We start from the raw sequence: 24,149 nt of genomic DNA, 5'->3' as shown, positions 1-24,149 counted from the left end.
CTATGACTGAACACAGGAATTGGGTTCCTCTCACAAAGAGTAGAAACAACAAACCCTCTCGAAGGATGGGACACAGACTGACCACAGTACGTGTAGATGTGGTTGGACTCCAGAAACCGAACTTTCAGGTTGTGAAGGACGGCAGGTTCATGCAGATAGCTGAGAGCTGTCAGGTCATTCTCCCCAACCAGGATGTCAGGGTTTCGCAGGAAAGGAAGAGGATTGGTCTTTGGTCCAACAGCATACTCCAGAGGCTGGAAACAGAGAAGCAGATAATAGAATAGAAGCTTCATTTATTTTATTTATTTATTTGTACACATACAACGAGATTAAGGGTGCCACTCCGCAACTGAGTTTGAGAATAAGAAAAGATCAAAAGAAGCCATCACCTATGACTCGTAAAATAACTAATTCCGCAGACCAAGTAAAAAAATGTGAGTTATAAATACATAAAGATTTGTACAAGCTATTTAAATAAATATACATTCTAGATAAGGCTCAGAGAAAATTACTGCACATATTTGTATGAGTGTAGCCATAGGATTTCAGTTATTGCACATGTAATGTCAGTTATTGCACATTGAGTGTTTAATGTTAAGATAAGTACAGTCCTTCTGTTTAAGCCCTCTCAAATGTTGACATCATACTTCACTGCCTTTACAGTTTGTAGAAGACACATCACTGCAACGATGTTTTCAGAGCCCCTCAAAACAAATCATGAAATAATACATCTTTAATCCAATGTGACACCGTAGGTGGGGCACCATCGCTCCACTTCAAGAGTATCAGGCATCATGTCAACAATGTAGACAAAACCATGAGTTGTCGACCCCCTGCCGGTAACAGTAAACCATCAGTGTTAACCCCAAATAAAAATAAAAGTAGACTGGGTAATATTCTTACCCCAAATATTCAAGAAAACAGCTCAGAAACACCTCCGCAAAATTGCTGTATCTTCAGACAAAACAAAAACATATGGATCAAAGTGGCCTCTGCCGATTTACATTCATTCACAATTTGGGTCCATTTGAGTCCATTAATCTGAACCTCAAAATAAAATCTTCCTGCAGACAAACTCTGCACTGATAAAACACAAAAACAAGTTGAATATCTGTTTGGGTTGTGTGGGAGTTTATCTTAGCCAGTTTGTCTGCAGACAGACTGTGCACTCTGATTACTCTTCTAGTTTATATTTGTTCTTGTGCTGAGCTGCAGGACTGCACTCTGAGTTCTGTTATAACTCATCTTTCCTCCTTTGACAGCGAGATGCGTACTTGAACGAACCATCCGTGAGTAAATGTGGAGATGAGTAACAGTGATGAGAGAGTCTGAGGGGAGAACAAGGAACTAACTGCAGCCAGACAGTTTTTTTTCTTTCTTTTAATTGTTCACATGTGCAGTGTCGTATAAAGTCCCGGAAAATCACATTGAAGTAAAAATATAGATACCCATTAAAAAAATGACTTTGGTAGAAGTTCAAGTCACTGATTGAAATGCTACTCAAGTAAAAGTCTTAAAGTATCTAGTATTTATTGTACTTAAGTATGACAAGTAATGTAAAACTAAATGTACTCAAGTACTGAAAGTAAAAGTACAAGTAAATGTTAATAATCAAAAACAGACTGATTTATTTTTTTTTTTTACAAAAGTTTATCTAGGCTTGTAAATAACTGGTATTATTATGGGCCTTTCACACTGAATACTTCAGGCCAATCTGTCAACGCTTCCCAATCCGTCGGATGCGTTTCCAACGCGTCGTGACGTCAGACACGTCGCTTCGGAAGCGGCAAGGGGGCGGAGATTGCTATGTTACACTCTGGCTGTTTCCACAACCTGAAAAAAGTTCAGCGATCGCCATCTTGAATTTGCGTCACCTGAACCACAAAAAAGCTTTAAAAAACAGCAGTAGAACGATTCTCCCATCATCCTGCTGGGAGAAGCTTTTTTTTTCCAGCTACTTTTCATAGTGACGCCAACCGAGGGAGGACTGACATCTTGGTGGGATATCGATTGAACCACGACAGCGGGCCGACCCGCACGGGGAACCCAGCCTTCAGGCATCATCACTGGGCAAAGCGATCCAGGCCGCCGGGGTGATGAAGCAAACCCACTCAGTCCGAAATCTCCCACTTTTTGGATATATGCGAAGTCCCTGTTTGACCAACGGAGTTTAGTTCTGCAGCTTTATCGAGGTGAGAATAAAATAAAAGTAAAACGTGACGTTTGCTGAACTGCTGTGAAGGTTTATTGATCGGCTAACGTTAGCTTAGCCTTTTAGCACAGTTGATCTGGGTGAACGCTTTAATTTGTAAATGGTTCAGTCTTTTTTATTTTTACCAAATAAGACACCACAAAAGCTCAACTTTAAATAACTTATTTTTTCAGGCGTTTTTTTTTTTCCATTGTTTTTTTTCCATTTTTTTTTCCTTTTTTATATATAAACTGTTTAGTGTTTCTTTATATTTAAATAAATATTTTTATTTGTCCCAATCAGGAACATTTGCTGTGCAGACAACCAAACTTCCATTGATGAGCTGAACACCACGAAGTCCAGTCCAAAGAAAACATCTCTGCTCTTCAAAATAGGACAAAAGTGTCTTCAGCAACACCACCAGAGTTCAAAGCTGCAGAAGAGACCTTCATCTGGTCCAGAGAATCCAGCAGAACATCACCTGCTTCTAAATAAAAGGCTCTTTCAACAGCAACTATTTTATTATTTTTTAAAAAACTGTTTCATTTTATATTTTAACAATAAATGAACGGATCATTAAAAATCTCCACGAATCAAAGTCCAAAGACATTTGCACAGGTAGAAGCTCTCCACTTATTGTGCTCAAATTCATATTTTAGAAATGACTCTGTCCTGATAACATTAAAGGCAATTACATAGTTTTGACAAAATTACAAGTTGAAATGACTATAAAAAACAAAATCCATCATGAGGTTTATGTCACAGAAATCCTACTTTACAATCACACTGCAGTCATTGTTAAATTATTTGCTGTTGCATTTATAATAAACATTTGTATTTATTTACAGTGTGTGTTTTTCTGGTTGAAATGAGATAGAAATAATCTACCAGACTTAAAAAAAAAAACTGTACAAATTTCCATGTTATTTTGTCTAAAAATAAATGTCTGAGGTTCCTTATGTTAAACAAGAAATTATCTAATCTGAAATAACAGGTGGTTTTAATTTACAGATGAAAGGTTTCTAAAGAACCATTTATTGATTTATTTAACTATTTTAATTACATGTTCTAAATTTTTTTTTAACAATAATCAGAAATTCTGAGGTAACAAACAACAGAAAACATTTCCAAGGATTTTTCTTCAAAAAACTGCTCCATAAATGAGCAGTCCTGTGACACGTATGTTTTGTAGAGATCAGTGGTTTCTGCCACTAGTCTTCCGTGTTTTGGCATGACGCATCGTTCCTATTGGACCACGCAAAGGTACGTCACGGCTCAGAGCGTCAAAAATTGGATTGGATTGAACTTTGACCGCGTCAGCCTGCTGACAAGCGGCAATGTGCGCTCCCGTCAGAAGCATCAGTTTAGCTCGGCTTCTGACGCAACGCTTCTGACGCATCTAAAAAGCAACGCGTCTCATTGAAAATAATGCTTTTTAGACCGATTTTTGACGCATTTGACGCATCTGACATATTCAGTGTGAAAGGCCCATTAGTCAAAATACTGAAAATTGTGCACATCACACAAAAACACGTCAGAAACAAGGTTTCAAAACCTAAATGAGAGTAGGCTACTCACTAGGTGTTCAAAGGAAACAGTTATTTATTTCTGTATGTATTTATTTATTTTCATTGTTACATGGTTTTATCTTTTCTGTTGTGTTTTGTTTCATTTGGTTCTTTTTGTCTCTTTCTCTAAAACTGTATTGTAACATTATTAGTCTATTATTATTGACTATTATTGTTGCTGCTATAATATATGAATAATAATAAATTTAAAAAATGACAATTTGACTCTTTTACGACAATGAACACAAATCAATACAAACATGCTGATGCGAACAGCTTAATGCTAACTTTAACATTGAAAACACCACAGACATGCTAACGCGTTAGCATCGGTCAGTTTTTAAGTTATAAAATACATCAACTGTTTCTGAAGACCACAACAGGTCGGTTTAACATAAAAATATTAAATATTACTCACAGACATATGCTCTTCAGGGTTTTAGCGGGAAAAATTAGGATAAAGCAAAATATAACAATCAATCCACGAATCGTAGATCGAAGCACTGCTTCGACCTGCGAATCACTGCTTCGATTAGTTGAAGGTTCAAAGCAAAGCCACGCTGCAGAAAAGTTGATTACAGACCCGCTTCAGGTCTGTAATCAATGTAGAGAAATGATCATTTTCCTGACAAACACCCCCCAAGTGCACAACTGCAAAAAAGCCTACGGACATGCCTCATGACAAATCGGACTGACTTTGTTGCAGTCACTAGTAATCAGTGGTGTCTCTGGGTGAAAACACGACTTTTGTGTTTTTGTGTTTTTGTAACAAGTAACAGCATGGCGAATAGAAAATGTATCGGAGTAGAAGTATGCAATTAAGGTTGGAAATGTAGTGAAGTAAAAGTGAAAGTAACCTGAATTAAAAAACTCAAGTAAAGTACAACGTCTCCCAAAAGGTACTTAAGTACAGTAGTGAAGTATTCTTACTTCGTTACCGTACAACACTGCACTGTGTGCAGGTGAACGAATCGTCCGTGAGTGGACTGGAGATGTCCGGACATTTTACTGCACGTGGACAAGGCCTGTCTCTGGCAGTCAGTCTGTGAACAGGACGTTTCTGGATTTGTAAGAGCCAGGAGCTGCAATCAGCATTTTTTTCTGTGCTCTTTTTTGAGCGTGTAGTTTGACTGCATTGTGTACACGGTATAAAACAATCCTGCGTGATTTATACTTCGGGAACAATGGAACACAGCAGCAATCATAAATTGGCGTCGGGTAACGTTGTCTTGTGAGGGTGTGGCTTCCAGTCACACTGAGTAACGTCCTGTTGCTCTGACTTGCGCTGAAACCACTTGATTTCTACGTTGAACACAGGACGCAAACAAAAATTAAACATGTTTAATTAAACATGTTTAATTTTTGGCATCCGATTTGCTTCGTCCTTTGTGACCCTCGTGCTGTTGTGGTGTCGAGCTGCTTGTCTCGGCACTGAGTTGTTCCACGCAGCGGCGTCATGACGACACATGATGCAAACTGGAAGCAGCCCCGGTGTGAAAGGGGCTTTAAGAGTCTGACACATCAGAGGAGGAGTTTTAAGGTTGATATAAGACTGACTTTTGGTTGTGCAAGTAACTTTTTTTGTTACTAGCACCAGTGCAAGTAGGTTAAAAAATGTATTTCGACCCCTGCAAAATAAATAAAATACTTCCATGATCTACTGGTGCCAGACGTTCAGTACATAAGTTGGGTTTACACTGTGAGAGTTTTGGCCCTTTTTCAGCTGGTTTTTCACTCCTGTGAGAATTTTTTGGATCGCGCCGTTCTTCAGCTTAATCCCACGTCCTGCATCGTGTAGTATACATGGAGTAACCAGCTACGTTTAACCTCTCACGACCACCTCCTGATCGGCAATCGTATGGTCGTATGAAAAGCAAACCTGTTTGATATTCTGGTCGGCCGTCGTGAAATGCTACAAGCGTCCAACCTCTCACTCTGTGCCTGTCCAAACACCAGAGAGAGCATAAACAGTGATCATCTCTTTGGGAGAGCAGCTTCTGTTTCTCCCCCCCTTTCTTCAATTCATGTAAAGTCTTGTAATTTTTTTTTTTTTTTAAACTTTGATGTCTCCCATCGAGAGTTTTTGTAAAAAATAAGAAATGTAAATTAATTTTGAAAAAAAAAAAAAGCTTCTGTTTACATTTTGCTTCTGGAAACAAGAGTCCAACGTGTGGTTTTTGGACGTACAATGTGTGTGACAACATAAATCATGCGCTCTAAACTTTTACACCGTGCGGTTCTGTCATACAGTTTGAGCTGGAACCGAGTACAGTGATTAAAAATATCATACAGTATCTGCTCAGCTTCAAGGCAAATACTGCCATAAATGCTACTGGCCAGTAGATGGCAGTAGAGACTGTGAAAACTTGCCAAAACAAAATTCCAGCTAATCCATGTCTGCTACATTTAAGATGCGTGGAATTTAATAAACGCAAACACAATAACAACATCTATAAACCCAGAAAATATATTCACAAGAGTTTTAGGCAATAGAGTTTAATGCTGTTGTCCGTACAGCCTGATCAGAGTGTCTCAAATGCATTTCTCCTGATGTGAACGTACTGAGATTACCCTACCCATAATGCACTGCAGGGCACAGCATATATCCACACTAAAACCTTAAAAATTAGCGCATTACTTTAAAACTAAAACATATATGTGATATTTTCACTTTATAAAACTTCAGATGTGACGTTAATTTAAATAACTTGTCCGAGTTAGTTTGGTTAAAATTTGAAGCATAGGTTAAAAATGTGTGCCTCTGTATGACTTGGGTGATATTGCCCACGTATCAGTATGGGGTTAAAAGAAATGAGTTTTTTTTTTTCTTTTTTTTTTTTGGTGACCAGTTCTCCTTTGGCTGCAGAGGATAGAGCAGTTTCTTCTAGAAGTTTCTGTGTAGGCTCTCAGTTGTCCAGGTGGTTTCCATAGTAGAGAAGCTTGAATCTTCGACTGGACTGGGTTGCTTGACGCGAGGACGTTTCGCTTCAAATCACAGAAACTTCCTCAGCTAAAATTCTTGCTCTGGTGGTCTGACTTCTGACTTGACTCTTGTAGAGAAGAATAATCAAGAAGTCACAAAAGGCTATACCAGCACCGCACAGAGGGCGCCAGTGGACCTCAGTCTGCAGTTCATCTCCACCTTAAAGACACTAACCACACGTTTGAGGACAAGGAAGTTAAAATATTAGCCAGAGAGAAGAAATGGTTTGAGAGAGGGGTCAAGGAGGCATTCTTTGTAAAACAGTTGAAACCCAGCCTTAACCGGGGAGGGGGTCTCAGACATGCTTTGTCCCCTGTTTACAATGGGGTACTCAGGTCAAAGCAGTTTCAGTCTTTTGTTCATGGTAATGAGTCATTCACGTCATCAGCAGAGTTGTCAAGGGAGCCATTAGGAGAGGGTCCATCCCATCATTAGGAGGGACAGCTGCCCTGTCATTAGGAGGGTGCTAACTAGAGCACAATAGGTGCTAATTAGAGCTATTGTTTAGTCACTAGCCTATAGCAGTCTGCCTCTCGGTAGGAGGGGTCTGGTTAGGTTTAAAAGTCCAGCTTTTGTGACTTCTTGATTATTCTTCTCTACAAGAGTCAAGACAGAAGTCAGACCACCAGAGCAAGAATCTTTGCTGAGGAAGTTTCTGCGATTTGAAGCAAAACGACCTCGCGTCAAGCAACCCAGTCCAGTCGAAGATTCCTGCTTCCCTACTATGTTTCTTCTAGAAGCAGCTCTCCTATCTTTGCAGAGGGTAGAACTACACATCTGCTACGAAACATTTAACAGGTAGGTGCTCAACTGATTTTAAATTTTATAAATGTTTGTAGCTGTTCAGCTTTGTTTACCATGTTAACGTTTTATTGCCCAGATCTCACAGAGTAAACTCAGTTTTTGCCAAGAACCCAACAAAAATACTTGACCAACATTAAAATTAACTGTGGCTTCATGATGTAGCAAAGAAAGACAGGTACTTCAAAATAACTATTTCAACACAAAATACCTGTTGTCAATTATGTTAAAACCCAAAATTGGCACAGACGTTAGAGAGCTGAGTAGATCAAAAAGCTCGTCATTACCGTTGCATCCTCCAGCTGCAGGTGCAGAATGGTGTCTCCTTCCTTGTAATCTCTGGTGATCTCTGCAGCCTTCCATACATCCTCCACGTCAGGGATCCAGACCCGAGTGAACTGAAAAGAACACCCAGGATTAAAAAAAAAAAAATAAATTCACATATGAATTCATATCTTATGTTTGAGTATATCATTTAAAAAGTAATAGCCTTTCCATCTGGCCATTTACATATACATATATACATATACATATACATATACATATATACATATACATATACATATACATATACATATATACATATACATATATACATATACATATATACATATATATATATACATATACATATATATATGTATATATGTATGTATGTATGTGTGTGTATGTATGATGTATGAAATATTAATTTATTAAATATGCCAGAATGTATACATCAAAGCCGCAGTCACACAATTAGGCAAAAGGAGGAGGCTTTCAAGAGCGGGGACAAAGTCAGGTTCAAAGAGTCTAAGTACACGTTTGGGAAGGCGGTCAGGGAGCCTAAGCGGCTGGACTCAGAAAATCCAGCTTCAGTTCTCAACCAACAACTCCACTTCTGTCTGCAAGTCTCAGATAGATCAACCACAAACCAAACCTCCCACTCTGCCGAGGACCCTCTTTTAGCAAACTAATTGAATGAGTTTTACTGGAGATTTGAAAGACAATGGGACAGCCTTACTACCATCCCCAACGACAACCAAGAGCTCCAACTAGAAATGGGCTGATAACCGCTTTCACGGTATACGGTATGAAAAAGCCACGGTATCAAAACCACTAAACTTTTCCATTATACCGTCCCTACGGTATGAGTGGGTTATGACAATTCTTTTTTTAATACTTTATAACTTTTCATTTTACAAGAACCAGAACACAATACACAAGAACCAGAACACAATACACACACATAACCTTTTGCTCCTCCCACCCACAATGCCCTCCCACCCCCAAGAAAGACAGATAAACTAAAAAGAGAGGGGAGAAGGAAAAAAAACACAGTAATGATGGCAACACAACCTAGTGATAATAAATGTATAAATATATAAAAACAACATTTATAAGACAGTCACAAAAAAGACCCAAAAAAAAACACTACTCCACCACATGTATGGTTTCTGTAATGACAAAAAGGACATGTTGAATTTGTGGTGTGTTTTTTTTTTTTTTACATAGTCAAAACAGGACACCAAATCACCCAAAATTTCACACAACAGTTAGCTCTGCAGTATTTTAAGGAATGTTTAAGAACCAGATTACGGATCTGAGGGTGTGGACCTGTTGGGATCGCAAAACTTAATAAAGAAATAGGGCAAATTCCTGGGTTACTATACAGGAGAATGAGGAAACATTTTCCTCATTCTTGGGACAGATTTATTCCATACAAAAGACAAAATCAAGGTATCTATCTTCTTAAACACAGACTTGAGTAGAAAAAAGGGCAACATTTGAAATAGATACAGGAAGCGTGGTAGGACTGTCACCTTAATTGTATTCACTCTTCCAGCCAAAGAAATGGGTAATGTAGAGCATCCTGACAAATCTTGTTTAGTGCGTTCTAACAGAGTTTAAAAATTATATTGATAGAGATCTTTATATAGACATGTAACTTTGACTCCTAAATATGTGAGTTCTACTAAGTCTATTAATGCGACCAGGTGATACAGACGTGCCTGCCGTGCGCTTGCTCGCTGCAGCCCATCGCAACAGCAATATGTTTTTATGCATGTCTACATGAGGACAACAAGCAGACACATACGTGTCACAGTAGGCAGTTGTACGTTCATGTCTGTCCAAACACAGTACATGTTCCCCAGCTGGGCTGTCCAGAACCAGAGATCTCAACAGCAGCTGCTGTTGGCGGACACAACCCATCAGTTCAGTGAACACACCAACGTGTCACTGTGTCTGTGTTATGTGAGCTGTCAGTGAGTCTCTGCTTAGCAGCTGACAGGCACCTCGCTGTGCTGTGTGCTCTCAGACCTGCCCCATGTCATTATGTCTGTGCAGCATATATATCAGCATTTTATGCAACTGTGCCCCCCCGGCACACCACGTGTTTGGGGGGGGGGGGGGGGGGGGCTACACACGCACACACACTCATGCAAGCACTTAGACAAATTTCACATCCAGCTTGAAAGTGATCGTCTGCCGACTGTTTTCGTGCAAACAGCGCGAATGGCCACACATTTTCTAAGTGCCATGCGAGTGTTAGATGTTCGTGTGTCACCTGGAATTTGTCCGACACCTGCTGTGAGAGGGATCGAATGGGCTGTCACAGGGCACTCTCTGTCTTTCAGCTGCTGGTGTGCGCAGATAGTTGTAGCAACAGGTGTACGAGGCGTTGGAGGCAGCGCCGATTTTACAGGATTGGCATGCAATTCCTACTTTGCGTGTGACTTAAATCATGTTATGTGCAAAGGGGCCCTTCCATATGATTGGTTTATGTGAAACCTGGCTTAAATCTACGACTGTCCTCCCCTTAAATGAAGCCTGCCCACCGCTGTACACATTTAGTCACGTCCTTCGTGATACAAAGCAAGGAGGAGGTGTTGCTCTAATTTCTAAGTCTGGGTTTAGCTTACTGGCTCTTGGTGTTGTGTGGGCCGCTGAAGAGGAGGTACTGCTGGCTCACCACCACCAGAGGGCGCCCCGCCTGGAGTGCGGGCTCCAGGCACCAGAGGGCGCTGCCGCCTTACAGGAGCAGTCCAGGTGACAGCCGTCACTTATCAACTGAAACAGCTGACATCCATCAGCTGAGGGGTATATCAGCTGGACGGCATCTCCATCTCATTGCCGAGATATCGTTCTACTAGGAAGGTAACGTACTCAGCCAATTGTGTTGTCTTCTTGACAGTAATCCCTTGTTGCTTGTGTACAGATAGTGAATATTACAGCTGGAGACTGTGTTGGACTTGTTTTGGATAAGTACTCACATTCCTGCACTTATCAGTATTTTCCTGACGAGAGGTGGAGGTGGTGTTTCCACCCTACGTGTTACTGGGTGCAGCCGCACCCACATCTGACTGTTTCTGTTACTCGCCAGCAGTACCGGATCCGACGAGCGGAGGCAGTGGCCACCTGGGAGTTCGGGACTTGGCGGCTCCAGTATTCCCGGGGTTCGGTGGCAGAGGAAATCGGGTGGTTCCGGTTCGACTCAGACGGACGTCTCCTATCGTCGAGCCTGCCCACACGACACCGTTGGAATTGGTTTATTTCACAATTGTGATCTGTTGTGTTTGTTGTGCGTGTTCACAACAGTAAAACCTTGTTATTTGACTTTCTTCATTGTCCGTTCATTTGCGCCCCCTGTTGTGGGTCCGTGTTCCTCACTTTCCCCAACACTTGGGTTTCTACAACATAATTTGTTTGAACATCTGACTCTCTGCTCTGCCCAGGATACTGTTGCATTATGTTATAACGACAAACCCAAAATTGCAAACAGAAAGGAAATGAAGATTTACTGGCGGAAATGAACTGAACACCAGGTGACTAAACACTAATAATATAGATGTGAAAAACAACGCAACAGACATTGAAGGGTGAGTGGACAAAATAAAACAAACTACACCTGAACTATACTTCAGGTGTAGTTTTCTCTGTCTGACTGATTCTGCTTTTTTTTTTCCCTCTGTCTGAGGTAATGATGACATCTCACAAGACCACAGGGCGCTGGACTGACCAGGAGATGCCCGGCCTGAAGCTGATGCAGCACCGTGCAGTCTGCATTTGGAATAAACTTTACTGCAGTAACAGGCCCACTGACAGCATGATGGAGGAACGCTGGCCCTGCACCCCAGGGTGCTGGATGACCTGGGGTGCATAAATGCTTGCGTGCTCATCTCAAGAATTGCGCCTTGTTTTTTGCTTTGATTTGCTGTTTTGTTTCTTCAGCTTTGTAAAACTTGGTAAAAACCTTGTAACTGTTAGAATGGCCCAAGCAGAGGGTCGCCCCTCTGAGTCTGGTCTGCTTGAGGTTTCTTCCTCAAATCATCAGAGGGAGTTTTTTTTATTACCACTGTCACCTGTGTTCTTGCTCTGGAGGTTGGTAAGGTCAGACCTCATTTGTGTGAAGCACCTTGAGGCAGCTTTGGTGTGATCTGGTGCTATATAAAATTAAATAAATTGAAAATTTTAATTTGTATTGCAGTGCAGCTCATGATTTGTGAGCTGCCATCCCTGCATCCAGTCTTGGACAACTTGACCAAGTGCATCATAAAAGTTGACATTTTATGAATTAGTAAGAGTTCACGGACAGGATGTTGCCTACGATGATTTGAAATTTGTACACAGTGCAGCTTTATGACGTGCTGTAATTTGTGCAAATGGACTGCATTTATATAGCGCTTTTCCATCTGCATCAGACGCTCAAAGCGCTTTACAATAATGCCTCACATTCACCCCGATGTCAGGCTGCTGCCCACTACACACCGGGAGACACTAGCGGATTAAGGACCTTGCCCAAGGGCCCTTAGTGGTTTTCCGGTCAGGCTGGGATTTGAACTGAGGATCTTCTGGTCTCAAGCCCAACACTTAACCACTAGACCATCACCTCCTCTGCAAAACAAAACAAACTTCTGTCAACATTATAATGTTGATAAAAAATTGAATATGTGGTACGATGTTCAAAAGATGAAAAACAAAAGAACCCCGACACTTAAGGAGCTGCCGGCTCAGTAACTACAACACCAACGAGGAGATGTAATCCAACTCAAAAATAAAGTTTGTATTTACCTCATGAGGTTCAGTGCAGAAGGTTCCCGGTTCAAACCCCACCCCTGCCACATTGCTCCATGTAATGTGGAGTTGCGTCAGAAAGAGCATCCGGCGTAAAACTTGTGCCAAATCAACATGCAGGTCCACGTCAGATCTGCTGTGGCGACCACGAGCGCAAACAAGGGAGCAGCTGAAGGGACTGGCTATTAACTGGCACCACACTTTAGAAACATTCTGGTTTCTAGAAATGCCCCGCCCACAGCACAAGCCGATTTGTTAGACGTCACAAGTTCAGCCCTTCAACACTGAAGGTTGCTGTCCCGCAGACGGTCACAGGAGGCGGTGGCTGGAGCAGATTTGTTTGTTCAGCCACTGCAGTTGTTCCACAGTCAGGGTACCAAATCACCTCGGACCTGGCTTCAACATGTAAGCTTTTTGTTTTTGTTTTTTTTTTCTGAGAGGACAACTCAACTGTTATAGGTTCATTTGACCTCAAGGAAGAATTTGGGATGTCAAAAATGTTTTCCCCACCCCCAAAAAAAACCCATTAAAGTAGGTACTGCACATATCTTTGTGATGAGTGGTTCAAAATTTATATTTTCATCTTGGATCAGTCATTTTCGGGCTGTTCATCCCAGACAACAAATTTGGCACACACCCAAGTTGTTCCTTGAGGTCAAATGAGTTGTCCTCTCCTAAATAAAGGACATACATGTCTAAGCCAAGTCCTCTAGTCAAAGCAGACTTGAGGGATTGGATCAGGAGATACTGACTGTCTACAGATCAGCCATTCGTTTCAATACATAAAAGTGTTAATTAATTAATCCCCTTTTTGACTATTTTATTTGTGTCAACCTTAATTTGTTGAGATTGAAGCAGCTATTCATTCAAATATTTAACTGTCAAACAACCTATGAATACTTTTGTTGGAGTCTCATTAGCCACTTACAGGGTATTATTCCCACTGCGAGTGCATATTTAACATTCTAATCCAATTACATTTTTTTCTGCAAATCTGATTGGTTAATCATGTGAGATTTCAGGCCGTATAATATCGGGGATAAGGTCGCAAAATATTCAACCATTTCACATTTAATGTATTACCCTGCGCCCTGACCGGATGTGCGCACTGCTACGCAGAATTCAATAATGTCGCCGTTAGCTGAAAGCGGGAGAAACTCGCATACAGACGACGATGCCAAAATGGGTGAATTTAAGCTCCCATACAGATGTATTGATGTGGTTTCTGATACAGCATTACCGTTTCACATTTGTCAGATTACTCCACGCCCTGTCCGCTGTTGAAGCGACGCTGCCTAAACGTAAGCTTCACCAACCAAATTACCTACAGAAAAATAAACCGTGCAAACGATGGAATTAGATTAGAATGGGAATAAACCCCTTGTGTCTGATGATTTGCAGATGTTCATGCTGGATTACGGTCACAAATATCCGTTTTATGGATATTTCTGTAAAGCTCAATTTGCGACCGTATAACCAGCATGAACGTCTGCAAATCGTCAGACACAACAGGGTTATTTCCTAATTATATTTTATCTGTCAAAAATGTCCTCTCCAGGAATGTGGTTCCAATGAAAAAGGAAAAAGCATATTGTTGGACCTGCAGCTTATGATTTTGAAAGTCCACGCCCCTGTAGGCACTGTTGCAAAAGATCACATCGTTAGCTTCTTGAAACAGCCTACAAACACCGTCAACACAGAATGTTTGATTTCTTGTCTGGAAACAATTATCCTCTCTGGAGGTAAAGCATTAGCACGAACTAGGACAGATGTTCCATCATCTGGTTCTTGTTGATGATCAGCTGCTCCAAAACTTGTGTTTTAACAAGAGAGAAACTACTCTAAGAAAGAACGTGGATTTAATAAACATATGTTCTACATTAGGAGTTGACCGATATGGATTTTTAAAGGTTGATACCAACTACTGACAATGATGGTCACTGAATGATCTTTAAATTTAATGCACTGAAGTTGGTATCTTGAGTTTAAATATATTGGAGTCTTACTTGTTTTTATATATATATATATATATATATATATATAGTTTTATTAAGAAAGGGCAGGTATAAAATTACAAAGCATATACAAGGATGCATTCCCTTTCTCTTTTTAAAGAAGAGACCGGAGAGTGTGCTCAGTGTCCCTCCAGGTGAGGTCTCCTTGGGTATGTCCCTTCACCCCAAGTGAAGACAATATTGCAGGCCAGCAGCTCATCACACACACTCAAAAACACAAACTAGGGATCCATACTTGGTTCGACCTTGGCCTTTAGTAGGTGGTTCACAAAGGTGGTGAACTCCATTAAATTTAACATGTATAATTTTAAGCATATCAGGCACAGCCTGACGATGAAGGCAGCCAGGACATTCCTACACTCAACTATCTTCAGTCAATGTCTAACCAGCTGGTCCCTCACGTGTGCCTCAACTCTCAAGCCCCTTGAATCTTTGCATAAGACATCATCAAAAATATATTATAGGACTTCCAGTTATGGCGAGCAGCTGAACGATCGTGCGGGCTTGAGGTCTTGTAAATTTGAAATAATTTTGAATACTATTCAGTACATATCGAGCGGTTTTTGACCAAAGGCATCTATAAAGTCTATATGTCATCAAGAAATCACGGAAAAGGCTGACAACTTAAAGATAAAAAGGCAGACTTTGCAATGCCGCAGGAGGAACGCGAGGAGCTCACGGAGCCGGGAGAGATGCTAAGCTATGGCGAAGCTAGCAATGACGAAAACCAACTTTATCAGCTCGGGAACGACTTTTCCACACAACTGAGTGAAGTAGTCTCATCTGATTGAGAGATAAAATAAGCTATAATGGCCTTCTCTGGAAGACTCACAACAGCTGAAAATCGTCTTACCACAGCGGAGGACCAGATTACTTCATTAACAACGACGTCCAACACCACACAGAAGAAGGTCCAAAAGCTTATTTTACAGATGGAAGAGTTTGAAAATCGACAGCGCCGCTTGAACTTGAGGCTGATTGGAGTCCCGAGGGGGCGGAGAAAGGAGACGCCTGCACATTCCTAATGTCTTGGTTACCGAAAGCTCTCGATTTGTCCGCAGAGCAGCCTCTCATCATCAAGCAAGCCTACTGACTCGGTACCAACACACAAACCAGGCCCGGACGGGTGAGACACAACCACATATCCTTTTAGTGAAGTTCCTGACGTACTGAGACAGAGACAGAGTGATGAAGGCAGCACGCTTAAAGGAGAGGGATTTTTCAAGAACAGTCATGTTATGGTCTTCCCAGATCTGTCTGCAGAGACCCAAAAGCAGCGGAAACTTTTTGATGGCGTGAAACAAAGATTCCGACTTTTGCATAAGGAGTATGGACTTATGTTCCCAGCAAAACTGCGAATTCACCACAAAGGCACCTGGCACTATTTTACCTCTCCTGGTAAGGCGGAGGAATTCATTCGCAAGATGGAGAGCTCCACCCGCGAAGATAGCCTGAATCACCAAGGAAACCGAGAGCAAGCTGTAAACATTAAAGTCACCTTTAATCGAGTCATCGGAGTTGTAGCTTAAGTTACAGCCATTTAAAATGTCTGGCTATGTCCATTGAGCTGGGACACTGTGGACTCCGTTAATACTGAAAGTCAGTAGAATTAATTAATTAATATGGTCAAATCAAATCAAAACAATTTTATTTATATAGCGCCAAATCACAACAAACAGTTGCCCCAAGGCGCTTTATATTGTAAAGCAAAAGCCATACAATAATTACAGAAAAACCCCAACGGTCAAAACGACCCCCTGTGAGCAAGCACTTGGCTACAGTGGGAAGGAAAAACTCCCTTTTAACAGGAAGAAACCTCCAGCAGAACCAGGCTCAGGGAGGGGCAGTCTTCTGCTGGGACTGGTTGGGGCTGAGGGAGAGAACCAGGAAAAAGACATGCTGTGGAAGAGAGCAGAGATCAATCACTAATGATTAAATGCAGAGTGGTGCATACAGAGCAAAAAGAGAAACACTCAGTGCATCATGGGAACCCCCCAGCAGTCTAAATCTATAGCAGCATAACTAAGGGATGGTTCAGGGTCACCTGATCCAGCCCTAACTATAAGCTTTAGCAAAAAGGAAAGTTTTAAGCCTAATCTTAAAAGTAGAGAGGGTGTCTGTCTCCCTGATCTGAATTGGGAGCTGGTTCCACAGGAGAGGAGCCTGAAAGCTGAAGGCTCTGCCTCCCATTCTACTCTTACAAACCCTAGGAACTACAAGTAAGCCTGCAGTCTGAGAGCGAAGCGCTCTAATGGGGTGATATGGTACTACGAGGTCCCTAAGATAAGATGGGACCTGATTATTCAAAACCTTATAAGTAAGAAGAAGAATTTTAAATACTATTCTAGAATTAACAGGGAGCCAATGAAGAGAGGCCAATATGGGTGAGATATGCTCTCTCCTTCTAGTCCCCGTCAGTACTCTAGCTGCAGCATTTTGAATTAACTGAAGGCTTTTCAGGGAACTTTTAGGACAACCTGATAATAATGAATTACAATAGTCCAGCCTAGAGGAAATAAATGCATGAATTAGTTTTTCAGCATCACTCTGAGACAAGACCTTTCTAATTTTAGAGATACTGCGCAAATGCAAAAAAGCAGTCCTACATATTTGCTTAATATGCGCATTGAAGGACATATCCTGATCAAAAATGACTCCAAGATTTCTCACAGTATTACTAGAGGTCAGGGTAATGCCATCCAGAGTAAGGATCTGGTTAGACACCATGTTTCTAAGATTTGTGGGGCCAAGTACAATAACTTCAGTTTTATCTGAGTTTAAAGCAGGAAATTAGAGGTCATCCATGTCTTTATGTCTGTAAGACAATCCTGCAGTTTAACTAAATGGTGTGTGTCCTCTGGCTTCATGGATAGATAAAGCTGGGTATCATCTGCGTAACAATGAAAATTTAAGCAATGCTTTCTAATAATACTGCCTAAGGGAGGCATGTATAAAGTTAATAAAATCGGTCCTAGCACAGAACCTTGTGGAACTCCATAATTAACCTTAGTCCGTGAAGAAGACTCCCCATTTACATGAACAAATTGTAATCTATTAGATAAATATGATTCAAACCACTACAGCGCAGTGCCTTTAATACCTATGGCATGCTCTAATCTCTGTAATAAAATTTTATGGTCAACAGTATCAAAAGCTGCACTGAGGTCTAACAGGACAAGCACAGAGATGAGTCCACTGTCTGAGGCCATAAGAAGATCATTTGTAACCTTCACTAATGCTGTTTCTGTACTATGATGAATTCTGAAACCTGACTGAAACTCTTCAAATAGACCATTCCTCTGCAGATGATCAGTTAGCTGTTTTACAACTACCCTTTCAAGAATTTTTGAAAGAAAAGGAAGGTTGGGGATTGGCCTATAATTAGCTAAGATAGCTGGGTCAAGTGATGGCTTTTTAACCTTAAAAGCCTGTGGTACATAGCCAACTAATAAAGATAGATTGATCATATTTAAGATTGAAGCATTAATTAACGGTAGGGCTTCCTTGAGCAGCCTGGTAGGAATGGGGTCTAATAGACATGTTGATGGTTTGGAGGAAGTAACTAATGAAAGTAACTCAGACAGAACAATAGGAGAGAAAGAGTCTAACCAAATACCAGCATTACTGAAAGCAGTCGAACATAAAGATATGTCTTTGGGATGGTTATGAATAATTTTTTCTCTAATAGTTAAAATTTTATTTGCAAAGAAAGTCATGAAGTCATTACTAGTTAAAGTTAAAGGAATACTCGGCTCAATAGAGCTCTGACTCTTTGTCAGCCTGGCTACAGTGCTGAAAAGAAACCTGGGGTTGTTCTTATTTTCTTCAATTAGTGATGAATAGTAAGATGTCCTAGCTTTACGGAGGGCTTTTTTTATAGAGCAACAGACTCTTTTTCCAGGCTAAATGAAGATCTTCTAAATTAGTGAGACGCCATTTCCTCTCCAGCTTACGGGTTATCTGCTTTAAGCTGCGAGTTTGTGGGTTATACCACAGAGTCAGGCACTTCAGATTTAAAGCTCTCTTTTTCAGAGGAGCTACAGCATCCAAAGTTGTCCTCAATGAGGATGTAAAGCTATTGAAGAGATAATCTATCTCACTCACAAAGTTTAGGTAGCTACTCTGCACTGTGTTGGTATATGGCTTTGAAGAACATAAAGAAAGAATCATATCCTTAAACGTAGTTACAGCACTTTCAGAAAGACTTCTACTGTAATGAAACTTATTCCCCTCTGCTGGGTAGTCCATTAAAGTAAATGTAAATGTTATTAAGAAATGATCAGACAACAGGGGGTTTTCATGGAATACTGTTGTCTTCAATTTCTATGCCATATGTCAGAACAAGATCTAAAGTATGGTTAAAGTGGTGGGTGGACTCATTTACATTTTGAGCGAAGCCAATTGAGTCTAATAATAGATTAAATGCAGTGTTGAGGCTGTCATTGTCAGCATCAATGTGGATGTTAAAATCACCCACTATAATTATCTTATCTGAGCTAAGCACTAAGTCAGACAAAAGGTCTGAAAAATCACAAAGAAACTCACAGTAACGACCAGGTGGATGATAGATAATAACAAATAAAACTGGTTTTTGAGACTTCCAATTTGGATGGACAAGACTAAGAGTCAAGCTTTTAAATGAATTAAAGCTCTGTCTGGGTCTTTGCTTAATTAATAAGCTGGAGTGGAAGATTGCTGCTAATCCTCCTCCTCGACCCGTGCTTCGAGCATTCTGACAGTTAGTGTGACTCGGGGGTGCTGACTCATTTAAACTAACATATTCATCCTGCTGTAAAGAGGTTTCTGTAAGGCAGAATAAATCAATATGTTGATCAATTATTATATCATTTACTAACAGGGCCTTGCCACTCTGCTGTGCATAACTCATATTCCCCATAGATTACGTTCTTATTTCTAAAAGCATGATAGATAGTGTGAATGATTTGGAATATAAAAGTACTGTCATATCAGATCATGCTCTGATTTTTCTTAGTCATACTATTAAAGCAGCTCCTAAGGGGTCTTCAGTGTGGCGGTTAAGCCCACGATGGCTGCATGATAATAAGTTTTTTGAATTTCTGGGAACAAATATTGATATATATTTTAAAGTCAATACAGATCAAACATCAGCATCTATAAGGTGGGAGGCATTCAAAGCCTATATACGAGGGCAAATGATCAGTATACATGTAGTATTTCCAATAAACAACACCTTAAACTTCTAGAGTTAGAAAGGGATATTAAAGAACTTGAAACTGAAATTAATATATTAGAGATAGTTGAAACCAAACAGAAACTAGCTACTCTTAGAGCACAGTATAATGAGTTATCTACGAACAAAGCTGTATCCAGTTTAATGAAACTAAAACAAACATTTTATGACCAAGGAGAAAGAGCGGGAAACTATTGGCGTGGTGTATAAAAACAGAGCAAAATGAATGAGCTGTTTTAGAACTTGAGTCAGAGGAAGGAACAACTATCACTAATCTGCAAGTTATTAATAATACCTTTCAGTCATTCTACTCTAAGTTGTACACATCAGAAAATTCTACAGTGTGTCACTCAATGCATGATTTCCTAGACGGAATTGAAATACCTGTCCTAGGGAATGAAGCCAAGAAAGAACTCAACTCTCCAATTTCACTGTGTGAATTATCAGCAGCTATCGAAAGTATGAAGGGAGGTAAAGCACCAGGGCCTGATGGTATTCCTATTGATATTTATAAAAAGTTTAAGGGTATGCTGCTTGTCCCTTTTTTGAATATGTGTGAGGAATCATTAGAGAGGGGCGAGTTGCCCTTATCACTTAGGAATGCACTTATAACTTTAATTTTGAAGCCAGGAAAACCCTCTACAAAGTGTGAATCATACCACCCTATTTCCTTAATCAACAATGATGTTAAAATAATAGCAGAAGTTCTGGCCGGAGGCTGGATAAACATCTGCCATCAATTATTGCTTCAGATCAAAATGGTTTTATAAAGGGAAGACAGGGTTTCCATAATGTCTGTAGATTGCTGAATATTATACATGCTAAGAATGAATCTTCTGATATGGCTGTAATAGGACTTGATGCAGAAAAGGCCTTTGACAGAGTTGAACACCCATATCTGTTTGAAGTGCTCAACCGTTTTGGAATAGGCAGCTACTTCCTTAGATAGATAAAGGTCCTGTATCATAACTCTAAGGCTTCAGTTTTGACTAATTATATGGTATCAGGGCAATTTTCTCTACATAGAGGCACAAGACAGGGGTGCCCTCTGTCCCCTCTCCTTTTTGTATTGGCCATTGAGCCCTTAGCTATTGCAATTAGAAACAATAAAGAGATTGCCGGCATCAAGATAACTAATACTGAGAAAAAGATTGGACTATACGCTGATGACGTTGTTCTCTTTTTGAGTAATCTTAAGAGATCTATACCCAACTTATTACAGGTAATAGGGATATTTGGCAGCTTTTCAGGATATAAAGTCAATGCTATGTAATGCGTTTGATACTTTTTAATCGCCGTTTCATCCTGTCCCTTCCTGTAGTGCCGCAGTTTACACCGCCGTTATTCGGTGTATAAAATGGAGATAGAGCCCACATCAGCGTACACAACAGCGTTTTAATCGTCGACAGAGGCAGACAAAACGGCAGCGCTAGAGGACAGTACGCCATTCTAAACGCCACCTCCCAGTTAAAATGGCGTTCCAATGGCGTAGTACCACGCTGCATGTAGGCCTCTCACTCACGGCCAGCTCCAGTATGCCTCCTACAAGAAAGTTGGCAGCGGCAAGGACTTAAAGAAGAAGGAAACTAAGAGGTCTGGTTCAGAAGCAGAGGGGAGGCCTGTGGCAGAGACGGAGCAACACGTTGAGGAGGGGGAAAGGAAGAAGAAGAAAAGGCTGAGGATGATCTCCCTCCCCCTGCAGTGACAGAGGCATGTATTCCTGCTGCTTCAGCCTATTATACTCTGGGGGCAGTGCCTATATGCAAATGATCCTGGAGTAACGCAGGATTTGCCTGGATAAAAACCTGGGTATTAACCAGCGGTACACAGGGCATTATCAGCGGCAGCAGAACACCGCCGTTCTCACGCGCGTCTTATCCTGCAATTGTAAAGGATAGAACTGGGTATTAATCCCCGTTGCCTGACGTGTGCCGGATGCTACTGCGTCAAAACACCACTTTATTTGGCGGATTTAGCGCCGTTTTATCCGCCTATTTGCGGATAGTACGGCGGTCAAAACGCCGGCGAAATGCCCCACCCCTTTCCACCGAGAAAACAGCCGGAACTACCGCGAACTTCAGTCTACGTACTACCCGCCAACAAAACCGTCTATGTGTAAACGGGGCTTAAATTTCATTTAATAGCAAAATGTTCATTAATGTACATTGTTCCTCTGAGCAAATAAAATTGAAACTGAAGTTTGGAGGCCAACACAGATATTTCAGGCTGATATTTGCCTGCAGCAAAAGTGTCTAAAAGGTGTCAAAATGTAGCATAACACACTCTTAACACAAATGGGCCTTTATGGGCCTTTCACACTGCACACTTTATATGCATCAGGCAACGCCTCCCATCACGTCGTGACGTCATGTCGGATGAGGCAAGTGGGCAGAGATTTTCACTTCTTAAGAAAGCTGTGCGATCGCCAGCTCTGATTTGCGTCTGCAGAACCACAAAAAAAGCTTTAGCAGTAGAACGATTCTCCCATCACCCGTCTGGGAGAAGCTTTTGTTCAGCTACTTTTCGACGTGACGCAGAGCCGAGGGAGGACTGACAACTTGGTGGGATATCAACTGAACCGCGACAGTGGGCTGACCTGCATGGAGAAGCCGGTGTTCAGGCCTCATCCCGGGGCAGAGTGAGGCAGGCAGCCGGGGTGATGGAGCAAACCCACTCAGTCCCAAATTCCTCACTTTTGGACATATAAAAACACCCAGTTTAAGCAACGAGCTTAGTTCTGCAAATATGTCTGATGTGAGAATAATTTAAAAATAAATTGGGACGTGCACTTCTGAAGGTTTAGTGTTCGGCTAATGTTAGCTTAGCCTTTTAGCTGCAGAATCACAGTCAAGTTGAGTGAACGTTTTAATTTGTACATAATTCTTTTTTTAACAAATAAAGCTGCAGCATTTTTGTTAATTCTGAGACCATAAAAAACTCAACTCAACACCAAAACGTAAGTCCAGTCAGAAGAAAACATCTCTGCTCTTCAAAATGGGACAAAACATGTCTTTAAAAACTCCACCAGAGGTCGAAGCTGCAGAGGAGACTTTCATCTGGTTAAATGTCCTGAGAGTCCAGCAAACTAACACCTGCTGTTTCATTTTATATGGTCCGGTGCCGGGGACTCTCTGGACAGCACGGGCGCCAGTTTACTAGCTCTAGCACACGGTCTGGTGCCGGGGACTCTCTGGACAGCACGGGCGTCAGTTTACTAGCTCTAGCACACGGCCTGGTGCCGGGGACTCTCTGGACAGCACAGACGCCAGTTTACTAGGTCTAGCACACGGTCTGGTGCCGGGGACTCTCTGGACAGCACGGGCGCCAGTTTACTAGCTCTAGCACACGGTCTGGTGCCGGGGACTCTCTGGACAGCACGGGCGTCAGTTTACTAGCTCTAGCACACGGTCTGGTGCCGGGGACTCTCTGGACAGCACGGGCGTCAGTTTACTAGCTCTAGCACACGGTCTGGTGCCGGGGACTCTCTGGACAGCACAGGCGTCAGTTTACTGGCTCTAGCACACGGTCCGGTGCCGGGGACTCTCTGGACAGCACAGTTGTCAGTTTACTAGCTCTAGCACACGGTCTGGTGCCGGGGACTCTCTGGACAGTACAGGTGTCAATTTACTAGCTCTAGCACACAGTCTGGTGCCGGGGACTCTCTGGATAGCACAGGTGTCAGTTTACTGGCTCTAGCACACGGTCTGGTGCCGGGGACTCTCTGGTCAGCACAGGCATCAGTTCACCATCTTCAGTTTTCCAGTCCAGAGTGAGTGGATCAGGGATGACTGGGTCCAGAATGACATCCTGTGACCAGATGTTTACCTGCAGGTGAGCTTGCTGAATATGTTGGGCCCATGCTCCAGGCAGTTTGTCCACTCCCTGGTCAGCCTTCATTTGCTTGAACATGAGCCACCTCAGATCTTTGGCTTGTGAGACCGTCACTGTCTTTGAGCAGAACAGCGCACACAGAAATGCTTCCCAGCCATCAGTGACCTCTCTGATGGTTCACTGCCAAGACCCAGGTTGATGAGGGCAGAAATCCCTCTGGGTTCTGCAGCCATGAAGGTATTGAAGCATGTCACCTTGCCTTTGCCTCTGATGTGGTGATGTGGGCAGCTGCATTTCTAAGTCCAAGAACATCACAGATGGGCTGCAACAGGACTGTGTGGCGGCGGTCTGCTGTACCCATGATGAGTGCAGTATTTCTTCTAACAGAAGAACATCTGTGTCCTGTGTGTAGATGCGGTCAGTGTCCCCAGAAGCAACAATTTTCACATCATGAAGGATCACGAGCCTGTCGGCCTCCTCTTGAGCGCCAAAC

At 41.7% G+C, this 24,149-nt stretch overlaps 1 protein-coding gene across 1 annotated transcript in view; it reads right to left on the bottom strand.

Moving 5' to 3' along the window:
• Positions 1–24,149, bottom strand: part of myo5b (myosin VB) — a 371,481-nt gene that overhangs the window by 325,341 nt on the left and 21,991 nt on the right. Inside the window, exons 2-3 of the mRNA XM_034191847.1 lie at positions 7,831–7,941; positions 83–254 (exon numbers count right to left, since the gene is read on the bottom strand). Coding sequence (XP_034047738.1) covers positions 83–254; positions 7,831–7,941 — 283 coding nt within the window. The remainder of the gene's footprint in view (positions 1–82; positions 255–7,830; positions 7,942–24,149) is intronic.

The sequence above is a fragment of the Thalassophryne amazonica genome, chromosome 17 (assembly GCF_902500255.1).
Source record: "Thalassophryne amazonica chromosome 17, fThaAma1.1, whole genome shotgun sequence".
In the NCBI taxonomy this organism is placed as follows: Eukaryota; Metazoa; Chordata; class Actinopteri; order Batrachoidiformes; family Batrachoididae; genus Thalassophryne; species Thalassophryne amazonica.
Note: the sequence above shows the minus strand (reverse complement) of the source record. Positions and strands in the feature narration are given on the sequence as shown.